The sequence below is a fragment of the Pecten maximus genome, chromosome 16 (genome assembly GCF_902652985.1).
Source record: "Pecten maximus chromosome 16, xPecMax1.1, whole genome shotgun sequence".
Lineage (NCBI taxonomy): Eukaryota > Metazoa > Mollusca > Bivalvia > Pectinida > Pectinidae > Pecten > Pecten maximus.
In genome coordinates this window covers 19,996,316-20,011,991 of record NC_047030.1, presented here as the reverse complement: position 1 = coordinate 20,011,991, position 15,676 = coordinate 19,996,316, and the positions used below count along the sequence as shown (strand labels likewise).

Sequence of the window (15,676 nt, the reverse complement as noted above, 5' to 3'; positions counted from 1 at the left end):
CGCGTCGAAGGAGCGAAGGAGCGATATTGCAAATTTGGCCCTAACGGAACACCATACTAAAGTGATATACATATGTACTTAGAAGACGAATGATGAATCCCAAAAAAAGGTCGACAGAAATATCAACATCAAGATGAGGAGATAAGATAGTTTCATGAATCAATACATTCCATCATATTCAACATTGCAAAAACAAACAGTAAGTATATGTATTTAGAACGTGACAAGCAGGTGACAGAAACTTCAGGGACGGAAAAAAACAATTCATAGGTGGAATATGATTGATAAAAAAAATTGATTTTTTGATTTTTGTTTTATTGATTTATTTATTTTGCCTTCGATCTCTGAAGAAATGAGACAAACAAAGGAAACTTCACAACATGTTGATAATCCATGGCAGCAACTGACATACCCATGTAACAATAAAATAACTTTAGTATAGATTATTTATTATCATAAACATATCGATAAGGTGTTTACAACTTGGCAAATACGCCATTATACCGAACGAATATAACTATTAGGTTTAAAGCACCACTTACGCTTGCCTTATCTTCAGGATTTCAGCACGAATAATTAGATACAACTGTGTAATACAGTATTACTCATCTTGGTCATCTTCCACATGAAAAGGATAGATCACTTGATTGTAGGTATTATTTCAAAATGCATTTCTACCCATCCCCAATTTGAAATAAAATTTGTATAATGATCTTGACTTTCAATCATTTTAGGCAAGCTATGTTACATCGAACACAGTGAAAAAGTCCAATGTATAGCGCAACACTGCAACTCGTGTTTTGCTTAAAGCTAAAGAAAATTATTTAACCGTCACTCTTGCAGGAAAATGTACCGCGCTCATCATGCAATACCAAAGAGTTTTAATTATTGTTGTTTACATATTGGACGGTTTCAGCCTTGGTCTTATTGGACGATTTCAGCCTTGATCATATTTGACACTTTCAACCTTGTCCAATATGAAATATATATATATATTATATACATATATGTATAATATTGGGCGGTTTCAGTCGTGGTCATATTGGGCGGCTTCAGCCGTTATTGTACTGAACGAGTTCAGCCTTTTTTTAAATATTGGACGGTTTCAGCCTTGATCGTATTGAGCGATTTCAGCATTGGTCATATATTGGACGATTTCAGCTTTTTTTATATTGGACGGTTTAAGCCTTAGTCAAACTGGACGGTATCAACCTTAATCATTTTGTACGGATTCAGCCTTGATCATATTGAATGGTTTCAACCTAAATGATATTATACGATTTCAGCCTTGGTCATATTGGACGGTTTCAGCCTAGGTCTTATTTGACGATTTCAGCCTAGGTCATATTGGACGATTTCAGCCTAGGTCATCTTGAACGATTTCAGCCTAGGTCATATTGGACGATTTCAGCCTAGGTCATATTGGACGGTTTCAGCCTAGGTCATATTGGACGGTTTCAGCCTACGTCATATTGGACGATTTCAGCCTAGGTTATATTGGACGGTTTCAGCCTAGGTCATATTGGACGGTTTCAGCCTAGGTCATATTGGACGGTTTCAGCCTAGGTCATATTGGACGGTTTCAGTTTTGATATCATTGGACTGTTTCGACATGGATACTATTATTAAATTCAAGTGATGCCGTTTCAGATAAAAATGCAAAGCAGACATAGATGTGTTAAATGGTACATTACCTCCATGATGTAACGAAAATCAAAGGAATACAAATGCAATAAAATACGTAAAAGTACAAAGTCATAGTAAACAAATAACAAACTAATCTCGACTTGTGTACTGCTTGTCACCAAGTTGTACACAGATTATGAACAGTAATATTGACGAAAAAGATTTGTCGATCAGTTAACAATCTCGTATAAAATACACCTCACTGAACATATATTATAGTGTAGACGAAAAGACACTGGTTGTGATATTCCAAAGTCTATTCACTAGCATACATACCAAACGGAAGCTTCATAATGACAAAATATTAATTCCATAACATAAATCTCAATTGAAATTAAACATTGATAGTAAATGGACTGTAACCGTTTCATGTCAGTTCCTATCAGTATGACTCTAGCAGTTTTAGAACTATTTATTAAAAGTCTTGGCTTCTTCCATCATCTGATATCCACGGTTGATTGCACTACGCTAGGCTCCACTTATATAGAGAGTAGCGAAGTGCAATTAACACTTGATATCCGACTATGAGCTTTTTCCCGCCTATCATATAACCGCTAGCCTGTAGCAGATAGGGTAGTTAGATATATTTGTATATTGGAAACTTCCTTGCATATAGTGTTTTGTTTAGCCAAAGGAAGGTCAAACAACTGCCACATTACAGCTAGCCTGTAGCAGATTAGAGACTACTAATATTCAGTATTCAGTATTGTTTGAAGCTAAGGGACAGTCAAACATCTATTTAGTTTATGCCTTTAGCAGATTGGTTAGTAACTGTTATAGATATTTTGAAACAACGGCTGATTCGATGAATGTTGAAGGAAAATAGTAAATTGTCGATCCTCACCGATAATGCACCGATCTCATCACACAAGGCCTAAGTATATTGCTGCGTTCGGCTCACCTCGGCAGATTCCGGTACCCTAGATGTGGGAATCTGCCGAGGTGAGCCGAATGTATATTACTGCTGCTTTGGTCATTTGTCTGATGAAGGTTATAGTGAGGTCACCGAAATATCACCTTAAAATCCTAAACTTATTGTAATATAACAAAGTCTATTACTGGTCATTTGTCTGATGAATGTGAGAGTGAAGTAACCGAAATATCAATGTCAAATCATAAACTGGTTGTGGTATATACCAAAGTCTATTACTGGTCATTTGTCTGATGATGGTTAGAGTGAGGTCACCGAAACACCACGGTCAAATCCTAAACCGATTGTATTATAACAAAGTCTATTACTGGTCATTTGTCTGATGAAGGTGACAGTGTGGTCACCTAAATATCACTGTCAACTCATAAACTGATTGCAATTTAACAAATTATATTACTGGTCATTTGTCTGATGAAGGTGACAGTGTAGTCATCGAAATGTCACTGTCAAATCATAAACTGATTAGAATATAACAAATCATATTACTGGTCGTTTGCCTATGGAGGTGACAGTAGTACTATTGACACCGAAACGTTACGCTCAAACCAAACATTGGTTGTTATATACCAAGGTGTATGCACGTTCATACTAACCATCCTGAAAAACAAGCTTCATTATTTAGAAAATATTAATTTCATAAACAAACATATCAATATCTTATCTCATATATATTACCATTTAAATGGTAAATAAACTGTTACCGATGCATGTTCGTTCTGATCAGTGAGACGGTACTTGTGCTATGCAATATATAGCTTCATGTAAATATTCTGAAACCCCTCCCCTCAATATATAAATCACACACCGTCGCTGTCAGATGTCATAATGCTACGAACTTTGACTTGTTAACAAGCTAGCAAATACGAAGATACACAAAGGGAACATGAGGACTCTGTTGATAATTGGTCTAACTTTGATAGGTAAGGAACTAACTCCCATATAACGTTTTAGTATTGAATCTATTCACTGAACACATAAACGTCATGTAAATGTGTGTGTTTTACCGTGCTCTTATGTTGTATGATTAAGAACGATAAACGTCAAACTGATGATGTTCATTTTCCAATATGTTCATTAGCCCAATGATTTTGAAGAAAATGGTCGAGAAAATATAAATATATCAGGTAAACTCTAACAAAAGAGCGTTTAATAACAAGCAATCGATCATTTGGTTTTGCATATCAAATTATCACTTAGAAAAATGTCTAGGACCTTAGTATATTAAAACCCCTAGCTCATCATGTAATTATATATATATTTTTATCCCTGACGTCACAAGTAATGGCGAACAAAGCAGCAGAAGCTGGCACGGGAAAACTTCTTGATCCGAAGGAGCCACCAGCCGGATCTAATTCGTCTGTTTCATCCCAAGAAAACTCTTCTGTGACCTACACTAGTAAGTACCTATCTCAAACACCTGTCTACGTAAATTGTGTTTATTAATAGTAGAAAGTGCAGCAATGAAGTCGATCATGTTTGATAAAGTCCGTTTGGATCATCGAGTTAATAATTAAATAAATGATTAAATCAACGAAATTTGACATGAAAACTAATTGAAAACGAATTAGAAGGCTGCTCCCTCATTAGGTGAGTTAAGCCCAAAAATGTATGTCACAAGAAAAATAATGAACAAAATCTGTCAATAATGTTAAATTTTATTTGTTTGATTCCAAATTGATCATGTAGAGAAAGATGGCGTATATTTTGAGTAAAAGATCACGGGGATCAAATCAGCTAAAATCTTATATTGGGCTTGTAGCAGGCTGGGGTGAACGGCTACAAGGTTTGTTCAAACGAATGAAATCATGATGATGTGATTTGTTTTAAAATGATGAACATAGTTCGATTTAAAATTCCCGAAGTATGTACTTCAACAATAGAAAATCTGTCTTTTGAGAATAACTTGTTAACATACACGTGAGACATGTTCAATATTAAGGTTTATACGGAATACATTTGACATATTCAATATTGATTTTAGTACGGAACATGTGAGACATATTCAATGTTTAGTTTTAATGGGACACGCAAGAAATAATTCAATGTTTGGATTATTCTGGAGCTAATGGGACATATTCAATGTTTTCGTGTTTATTGAACAGAAGAGACATATCCAATGTTTAGTTTTTACGGGACACGTAAGAGATAATTCAACGTTTTAGGTTTTATGGAACAGATGAGACATATTCAATGTTTAGGTTTTTTTGACCAGGTGGGACATATTCAATATGTATGTTTTGAAGCAACAGATGGGCCATATTCAATGTTTATGTTTTTATGGAATTCAATGTTTAATGTGAAGCATATTGTGTATAGAGTTTTACTGAAATGCGAGAAATCTGCATTGTGAATGTTTTAGTTGTTTTTTACAATAAAATGAGACATCTTAGATTTTCACAAAACATATGAATATAATATTCCCCTTCCTTGAGGATATAATAGAAATCTCTCCGACCATGTGGGTGATATTCTTGGTTACCTAAACCTAGACCCTCGGTTTATACAACTGAGAATATTAACTTTCGGTTTAGATTTCTCTGTTACATCATCAAGGCAGACCAATGAATTTTACATACCCTGTTATGATAAACATAATATGTTCAAGACAGGTTGAGAAACATACCATGAAGGCTGAGCTGCCCTTGTCTCACTACAAAAGGATGAATATATATATTGTTTCTGCTATTTTGTTTCTCCTAACTTGGATGCTGCATTAAGACAAAACAATGTGTATCTGACATGTTCAAATTGTCGATGTCACGTCATTGTATTTTTGCTCTGACGTCAGAAATATTCCTATCCAACACCTTATACTCAGGATCCAAAATATTTCAAAGAAAACGCAGGGGGCTAAGTTTCTCAATACTAATTAGTATATCTTTTTTTATGATTTGCTCTCGACTTGATGTGGAGTAATGCATTCGCTTTAATGTCAGTGTTCTCTGTTTTAAGGTGGACCGCTGCTAGTGACAGTTCTAGGCCTTGTGCCTTACATGTTGGTGTTCGGAGAACGCCTTTTGTAACCTGGCTGTGACCACATCTGGCATTCTGAAAGCAGTCCCGCAATTATATCAATTCTGCGTTACATCAACAAATACCAGTGATGAATTGGTTCAGGGTTCGACCCCTAACATTTTCATACTTAGCTCATTATCATTTTTAAGGGTTTACATTTCGAAGAATTATAATGAAGGTATGTTGTACATGAACAAATATGCCGAATATTCCATGAATAGTTCAAAGCAATGACAAGAGATATGTTTTTAACTTGACTATGTACTTCATGGATATACGAATTCGGAAGATGTTTTCAATTAACGCAATGATCATATCAAATATTTAATATACACCAGCACTTATTTCAATATGAGTTGTATTCCTACTTTTAATTTTTGTTTTCTCTATACAATTTACGTTGTACGAAGTTTTCCATTGGATAATTAGATGTAAATACAAGCATTAAATTTAGTTCAACAATATGATGAATACTAAAGTCATTGCAACGGAACTTTGATGTGACTGCACAATTAAATGAATTCATGTGTTTAACACGGGGCAATAAAACGTTGAACTTAACTAAGATAGTTTTATTATGATTTTTGTCAACAAAATTACCATTTTATCACGGCACATATCAATGCTCATAACAAGTATTAGATCATAAATCACCAAAAATCAAATAAATTAATTATTTAATACATTGTATATAGAATGGACTCTTTTGGAAAACAGTCCTGTGTGTAAAATTTGGTATTTAAATGGGAAATATATCAAAAGCATCTTTCATGTTAAAATTTTAAAATTATTTTGTTATAATTAATTTTCAAATTATGCAAATCTGCATTTAAATAGTTAGTTCTCAAAAACTTATTACCATTCTTAACATTAAATACCAGCTGATAATTTTATACAGCCTTTGTTGAGATGCACCACGAGCATATTACTGAACGCTGTATCTTCTGGTTTCTCTGTAAATGCTAGGCCAAACATAGTACATTGTAGCACGGTTTAGACGAAACACGTGTGATTGAAGTTACTTTGAAATCCCAAAATGAAAATTATAAACTTCATTAATAACAGGGGCTATTAAACCTTTCCCCTTTCAACCAAGATTTTGATATTATTTCGACCTAATTTCAGTTTCCTCCATCTCCGGCTATGCATCAAGGACTCACACAACTAAATAGTTTACTATAAGTTATTACTAGTCATCCCATCCCTTCATTCGCTCGTTTGAAATTCAAATGGTGTGAAAAGATCAAATTAAAATTTGAAGTTTTTTTTTAAATCGGATAAATGTTGTATGGGTTTAATGGCATATAAGAGCACATGGCTCCTCTAAAGACAGTAAACCTGATATTTTCAGTGAACAGGACAACCCTCACCTGGGGAATTCCCACCTTTTTACACTTCGAATCCTACGTCGTTCTATTTTCAGCAGGAGTGTATATTTTTGATTTTCCAAATATCAAGACCCTATTCTTTATTCTCGTATATAGAAAGTACCCATTTCATATGTTATTTACTCAGGGAAACAGCTACAAACCTAAGGACCACATTTTCCTCAGGGACTTGGCTCAGGGGAAACACCAGCTGGTTGGCTGATTTAGTTGTGTGAGTCCTCAACACGTTAGGCATTCTAATTAGCATCACCGGCGAATTTTAGACAGAAGAAACAGCTCTACTATTTCTGATGTCGAGCTGATTTTGTAATTTCCTGTGTGTCTTAAGTACAAATATGTAATTGTGTTTCTGAAATCGTGGCCATATTCCGAATCGGAAGAATGTATTCAGATTGAGTGTGTGTTACGACCCTGAATTTATAGATAGAAAAAAGGGCGCTTTATGATTGCTGAGACATCGCGTTTTGATGTTATGCAGATCTTTATTTACTGTTATTTTGCACAAGGTCACACAGGTTCACTTGATTTATCATCAAATAGTTGCATCAGAAAGTAACTGTTTCCAAACCAAGCCGAGATGTTTTGGTTTTTACCTTGCGAACCAGATGCTGCAACCTAACGTTTGCTTGTGTTATATATTGTGTCTATTACTATTAAAACATAACGACGGTTCAAAGCACGATACGGCAACACAAGAAGACCAGAAGCATGGTAGGAGAAAGATTCTTAAGACAGCAAATTTATACTTTTCTCAACTTTTCTGGCCTTGCGGTAGGAGAAAGACTCAAAGACAGCAAATTTACCTCTTTTTAACAGCTTCTTTGACTTGGGTAATGAAAAAGACTATCAAGACAGGAAATTTAATTTTTTTGCTTCATGCTGTTTGCCGAATGCTTACTAAAAAGACAGCAAATTTACTCTTTTCTTCGCATTCTTTGTCTTGCGGTAGGTAAAATGCTCTTTCTAGAGAAAAAAAAATTGTATATAGACATAAGAACAAAACAAAACATAAAACAAAGGACAGAATGTCAGGAAACAAGGAAAATATTTAATAAAAATACGGATTTGTAGATTCAGTTGCTGCTTGTGTAAAATAGGTGTTTATGATTTATATCTGGTCAACAGAGAGGTGATTTGAAAATGCATTCTAAAGTCCGTTAAAGCTCAAAGTTGATGCTTGAGAAATTCCCGGTGTTGTCCTATTTCTTTGACTGTCAGCAGTGGCCTGAAACGAACAAATAGACCATGGTTAAAACGACTACATACTCATTTTTATCTAAGTAATATATTCTTAATACAAAACCTCGAAATAATTACGCCAGAATAATTTGATCTTGCCTGTGACAAGCCTATATGTTCGTTAGCTTGAAATGTTTTTGTTATCAGATCACAACGTAAGAAAATATTGTCCACGTTTGTAACGTCGCTTCTGATTGACAGATACAAAACCAATTGCTTAGTAGTTTATTAAGAATTTAACAATGGAATGGTAGGTATTTAATGCTTAACTCCAAACATCAATCAACAATACTTACCTTTAAGATTGTTATGACATATATATTTATTTACCATAATGAACAAGTATGCAACTCTTAAATAACCTATCATAACTGCAAAACATTCCTAGGATATTAAATGATTTTATATAGCATTCTATGCACGGAGGTTTTTGGACTTTTTGGAGTTTTTGCTAATGCTAGTTTTTTTAATATTATATCAAATTTAAGATAATCTTTATCACGTCATTGTCCTTATTATGATGTCACAATCGTTTCTTATTTCAAAAACGCCCCTGGGTACATATGCAAACATAAAACATGCGCAATGGACATCGGACAAGTTATGTGATAAAAAATATCGTCCGTGATGTTAAAAATAGTTAATGAATTATTTCAATCAGAAAAATAATTAGCTCATTCTTAATACATGCATTTTAATATATACGTCATTTGAGATAAGACTCCACCTTCTTCAAAGTTAGTTAGCAGTGTATCGCCGCAAATTAAACGGTCAACAATTAACAGCCAGGAAACCTAATCTACTACCTAAACAACACACATGACATCTAATATAGTACATAAACAATACACAGGGACAACTAATATAGTACACATACAACACACATGGACAACAAATATAGTACATAAACAATACACAGGGCAACTTATATAGTACACAAACAATACACAGGGACAACTAATATAGTACACATACAACACACATGGACAACTAATATAGTACACAAACAACACACATGAACAACAAATATAGTACATAAACAATACACAGGGCAACTTATATAATACACAAACAATACACAGGAACTACTAATATAGTACACAAACAATACACAGGGACAACTAATATAGTACACAGACAACACACATGGACAACTAATATAGTACACAAACAACACACATGAACAACAAATATAGTACATAAACAATACACAGGGCAACTTATATAATACACAAACAATACACAGGGACAACTGATATAGTACACAAACAATACACAGGGACAACTAATACAGTACACAAACAACACACAGGGACAAAGACTATAGTACACAAACATCACACAGGGATAACTAATATAGTTCACAAACAACACACAGGGACAACTAATATAGTACACAAACAATACACAGAGAGAACTAATACAGTACACAAACAACACACAGGGACAACTAATATAGTACACAAACAGCACACAGGGACAACTAATATAGTACACAGACAACACACAGGGACAACTAATATAGTACACAGACAACACACAGAGACAACTAATATAGTACACAAACATCACACAGGGACAACTAATATAGTACACAGACAACACACAGGGACAACTAATATAGTACACAGACAACACACAGAGACAACTAATATAGTACACAAACAACACACAGGGACAACTAATATAGTACACAAACAACACACAGGGACAACTAATATAGTACAAAACAATACACAGGGATATCTAATATAGTACACAAACAACACACATGGACAACTAATATAGTACACAAACAACACACATGGACAACTAATATAGTACACATACAACAAACAGGGACAACTAATATAGTACACAAACAATACACAGGGACAACTAATATAGTACACAAACAACACATATGGACAACTAATATAGTACACAAACAACACACAGGGACAACTAATATAGTACACAAACAACACACAGGGACAACTAATATAGTACAAAACAATACACAGGGATATCTAATATAGTACACAAACAACAAACAGGGACAACTAATACAGTACACAAACAACACACAGGAATTACTAATATAGTACAAAACAATACACAGGGATATCTAATATAGTACACAAACAACAAACAGGGACAACTATTATTGTATACTAACTGTACGATATGGAAATTCCAAGGTCACATTCATGCACTGTCACCAAAAACCATGCACCCCCATAGTTAAGTTGATGAATTCAAATCGGTTCAACTGATACATACCCTCTGTCACGTGATAGGGGAGGTAACTTGTCTTAACACATCAAACAAGTTGCTCTAAACTGCCTCAAATCGCAGTTTTCAATGTATTCCCTCTACTTTACGAAAACTAGGTTTATTTTAAACGACGTTGTTTTTTGGTTAATTACTTTTGAATTTACCCTCTATTCAAGTATATATGTGTTATTTTTAACCTCAATTATTGCGATACTCTGACCTTTATGACTGTTCACAATACAAGGCAAACATCAGAAATTAAATAAACATATTTAAAGTTTTTGTTCAAAACAAAAATAATTATAATATATATTTTGATCACGTTGCATACAAAGGCAGATAACTGTGTGTAATGATAAAAGGTATGTTAGAAGAATAAATGGGATACAGTCTGAATGTAATTCATCATTGATGATCGTAGATATTGATTAAAACACAAAAAAATGTCATCGATCTGTTCAATTATGAAAGTACATATATATATCTCTATAACATACTAATCATAATTCGGAGTTTTACTATTATGATTATTATGTTAAAGCTGAGCTGACTGGAACACAACAGAGTAAGTATCATGTCCAATGTACAATACAATCAAGGAACTTACAAGGAATGTGTACAATGTCTTTAAATGAAAGTCCTATTGGAAAAACGTTTTGTCTTCAATTATGATCGAGGATAGGTTATATGCGGTCAACATGTAATTTTTTGTGGTAATTATCTCCCTTCAGTTGGGATTAGGTTTAGGGCATATCCGTCTTTCTAATACTTCTTTATAATTTCGGTTTCGTTTTTAATTTCAAATATCAGCAACAGAGTGCAGCAAAGGGTATATTTCGGGAGTGAATATTGGTTTTAAGTTGGCAAATAGCTTCACGTTTTAATTAACAGTTGGTGATTGTATGTTGATACCGCTCTTAAAGGTTGACATGTCTAAACCAATTTGAAATATTTTATATACACAAATCAAAATTAAACATTCTCTGATTTGAATGTCAAAACATATCAAGGCTTATATTTGTCAAACTAAATAACATTTATAGTAATTCCAAAGACGGTACGCTGGTGTGTTCACACGGTCTTGGCACGATCGGTTAGCAAATGAGACAGGTAGAAAAGGTGAGAGGATAGCCAATATCCCTCATAATCACTCTGGTACCTGCATATCTAACCAATGGAATATTCTCTGGGCATGACTTTTGATTAATTTATGACAGAGAATGTTGTGTCCATCTAACTTCATTAGTAACGTAAGTTTTACATCACTGTATGCTAGGAATGTCATCCTGCTTTCTGTAATAAACTTTGACTGCAGTTGAGAGTCACATTTGATATGTAGTATACATACATGTATAGTTATCATATTACACAACAGATTGAAACATTGTTTAATGTTCCACTTCGACATAAATGCTTAACAGCAGAATTATAACAATAATGTACATACCTTTCGGTGGAGCAGGTTTCTTTGTCGTCGTCGTTGTTGTTGTTGTCGTCGTTGTCGTTGATGTCGTAGCAGCCAAAACTGTACGGTAAAGGAATATTAAAGAATAAATGTCAAGGAATTAAGACAAAATATAGAAAGTGTCAAATTATCAAATGCTTAAGTATTCCATACATGTATATTGGTCTTAATGAAATGTCAGATGATAAAAGCATTGTTTGATACTTGCTGACATTCACTCTTAAGAATTAATTATAATGTTAAGGTAATACTATCATACATAATTTTCTAAATCCAAGATTTTTCAACAGTTATTAATGTTGCTTAACTTGGTAAGGGGGTTGTACTAAAGATATTAGTACCTTTCAATACAAATTATGAGTAAGATACAGTAGAGACGTAATTAAATTCAAAGTGGTACATAGGTATTTGGAAACAAAGACCACCAAGATATACTCAAATAAATTGGGTTCAAAATATTAAAGCCTTAGGAATAACTCATGGGTATAACATTGACCAAGAAATACTTTGGGAAACAAAAATACAAAAAATTAAAACATTGATTGGTAGATGGGAAAAATGAAATCTTACTGTGCAAGGAAAAATGATAATAATTAAATCACTCCTAGTGTCGACAATTACATATGAGGTAGCTCAGACACTAATACCGAGTAAGTACAAACAGACAGTCAATAAACTCATCTACTCCTTCCTAAAGGTAAATAAGATATCCAAAGAAACTTGCTACAGAGATAAATCAAGGGGTGGGCTTAATATGACAGACGTTGATATGATCTGTAGACAAAGAAGTATAAAAAATATATATAAAATTGTAAATTCAGAGCTTCAAACCTGGAATGCCTTGGGCAAATATTGGCTTCAAAAATACGATAACAAATTTGGTATTAAATTTTTCATATGCAAATGCAGTAGTACAAAATCTTTAGACATGAGTAACATACCAGAACTCTATAAATCACAGATACTGGAGTGGCAGTATTTACTGAAAACCTTACCAAAGACTTTGATGAAAGAAAATATTAAAAAACAAATGCTCTTTGGAAATGATAAAATAGTTTTCAAAAGGAATCCCATATTTTTTAAGAATTGGACTAAATCATGTATAATTAGAATTGAGGATATATGGGATGAATCAAACATTGACTTTATTTCATCCGAAATACTGTTGCAAAAGCTGGAGCAAAAGGAAAATTGGATATCGGAGTTCTCTAGAATAAAAAATCCCATACCTAAGAACTGGGTAACAGAACTAAAGACAAATGACCCTTCTTCAACTGATGACAATAATACAATAACAGATAACTTAGCTCTAAAATATATGAATAAAGTTATAGAACCAACAGATCTAAAAAAAAAATAAGCTATTGACAGATATCTTATTAGATGATGACTATCAACCTAAAGCACAACAAAAATGGGAATCAATATACGAAAATGAACTCTTAAATTGGAAAAGAATATGGAAAATAATGCAAACATCTATTGCAGACAGATAAAGCAAAGAATTTCATTGGAAATGTCTACATAATATAGTATCAACAAACTATAAATTAATGAAAATGGGACTCTCGGATGGAAAATGTAACCTCTGTAACATGCATTTAGAAACTCAACAACATTTATTTATAGATGCATTCTCTCCAAAGAAATATGGAATTATATAGAACCAGTAATTAATAAAGCAATAAATGGTATTTCCCAACAACACCAAGTGTATAAGATTTCTGAAAGAGACGTTATGCTTGGATATCATCATTTAAATTTTAACTCTTGTTTAGTTATTAATCTAATAATTCTTTCTACAAAATGGCATATTTGGACATCTAGAAATAAAATAAAATTTGAAAACAAAGCTGAAAGCGACAGATATTAAATAGTATCATACAGTCTTTAAAAATGAATAGTTCAATACTAAAGCACTCAAATAAGTTTTCTTATGACTGGGATTCATTGAAGAACATTTTTGACAAATAATCATTACGAAACTATGTATATACATGTTGCAATATGGTATTTCATAAAATAGTGTGTTTGAAATATTACCCTGTAGTGTGCGAATGAGAAAGTATATATATTTACACTTGCAAAGTTTTGTCACTATATAACAATACCAGACCGATTTGTTTACCATTCTTGCATGGAAACATTGACCTTTGAACTTGCGTATGAAAATATGACAGGGTACGGGAACTACTTTCGCCAAGCACATGGCTTTGTTTACATTTACAATTTAAGTTACAAAGGGTTATTTTTTTAAAAATAACATGTTTGACAATATTAAATATGATAATCTATCAAAATGTTTTTGTTTTATATGTTAATATCATAATAAAATACAGAACTATTTTTTACCGCGGAAAAAAAGTATCAATTTGTTGTGAAGCGTCACCATTGGCTGTTCTAATAATTGACTCCTTCCACTGTGTCCGACTTTTATATGATTTTTTTTATTTACAAAGAAAAAAATATTGTAATCACAAAGACTTATAGAAACGACATCCGTAAGTGTAAATATAGGGATTGGATTTCACTTTTATGTTAACCATGCTTTTATGGAGCAATTCCTCTAAGAATATATTCTATGGGGCGCCAATCCCTATATAAATGTAAGATGGCATGATGCTGATATGATGTGAACACATGGTTAAGATAATTAAAGTTTGAGAAAAATGCATGCTATACCATATAATATGACCAAATTATGTAAAGCTGATTGCGAATAAAAATATTTTTTTAAAAATACAAAGGGATAATGCAACTATGATTCGTCATTCGAGGACTCTTCAGTGATGTTAAGAGCATCAACAGCTGTATCGTCCTTCTAGGACTCGTCAGTGATGCGTTTGGCCTAAATTGTTGATAATTAGGAAACGCACTGATAGTGTTCTGTTAAAAGTAGTCCCTATGAACTCTAAAGAGGCGGAATGATTTTATCAATAGAACAATGGCAATGTCTACGCCAACCTGTTATTTGAATTTAGATTCCATCTTGTTTCTATGCATAACATGAACTGTGAAGCAACAGAGAATATCGGCATTCAAAAGAAACCGCAGTTTTAACTCAAAATCGACAAGACAAGTACCAGATACGAAAAAAAATATATTTCCAGTGAGACCCTTTAAAAAGAACAAGGAGAATAAGACCAGGTGTTTCGGAAGAGTAAGCGTATTCTTTTGTTCGTCCATGAGACCAGCCATACAATTATAGATCAAATCCTTGTTAAGTCGCATTCCGAAAAAAAAGAGGGAAACAAGAAGGATAAAAACGGAACGACCAGTCACATCACAAATAACAGGAAATACTGGCATACTAACAAAACCGTAATTCTAAATAAAAATTGATAAAACAAAATAAAAACAATAATCTTGATTTTCATAGGGACAGTTTCAAATAGAGTATTTCCGAATGAGGTCATCATGAAGCTATGAGACACTCCAAAAGCGTTTTTTTTTTTCATTACTTGTTTGTAAACTCTCTTTTTGGTATTATTTGTTGTTTTCAAGTAAATATCTTACAAATTGATTGGTACTGACATCGTGTATACATGACTTACCTTCCTCGCAGGAATTTCCTCCGTATCCCCGACAAACATACACAAACGTTTTCATCACAAGACCCGCCATTGGTACATTGGGGAATACAGAGGCTGTATACCTGGTAACTCAAACCTGTCCAAAGAACGAGCATGACGCGTT

General features: G+C 33.4%; 1 protein-coding gene and 1 long non-coding RNA gene across 10 annotated transcripts in view; one reads left to right on the top strand and one right to left on the bottom strand.

The window, feature by feature from the left end:
- The window catches only part of LOC117345240, a 68,651-nt gene that overhangs the window by 16,546 nt on the left and 36,429 nt on the right, over window positions 1-15,676 (bottom strand). For 6 of the 8 annotated variants that reach the window (XM_033908271.1, XM_033908270.1, XM_033908268.1 and 3 more), the window contains 3 exons: window positions 15,535-15,649; window positions 11,963-12,040; window positions 8,047-8,245 (listed from right to left, as the gene is read on the bottom strand). In XM_033908271.1, the coding sequence (XP_033764162.1) occupies window positions 8,185-8,245; window positions 11,963-12,040; window positions 15,535-15,649 (254 nt within the window). In that variant the 3' untranslated portion in view covers window positions 8,047-8,184. Of the gene's footprint in view, window positions 1-8,046; window positions 8,246-11,962; window positions 12,041-15,534; window positions 15,650-15,676 lie in introns of those variants that run through there. The other 2 variants (XM_033908275.1, XM_033908269.1) reach the window with 1 other exon arrangement.
- Window positions 3,408-6,193, top strand: LOC117345241. 2 transcript variants are annotated; one of them, XR_004536381.1, is made up of 3 exons: window positions 3,408-3,537; window positions 3,897-4,013; window positions 5,570-6,193. It is a non-coding gene; the product is annotated as an uncharacterized LOC117345241 (long non-coding RNA). The 2 variants fall into 2 exon arrangements; XR_004536382.1 differs by lacking the exon at window positions 3,408-3,537 and adding an exon at window positions 3,613-3,741.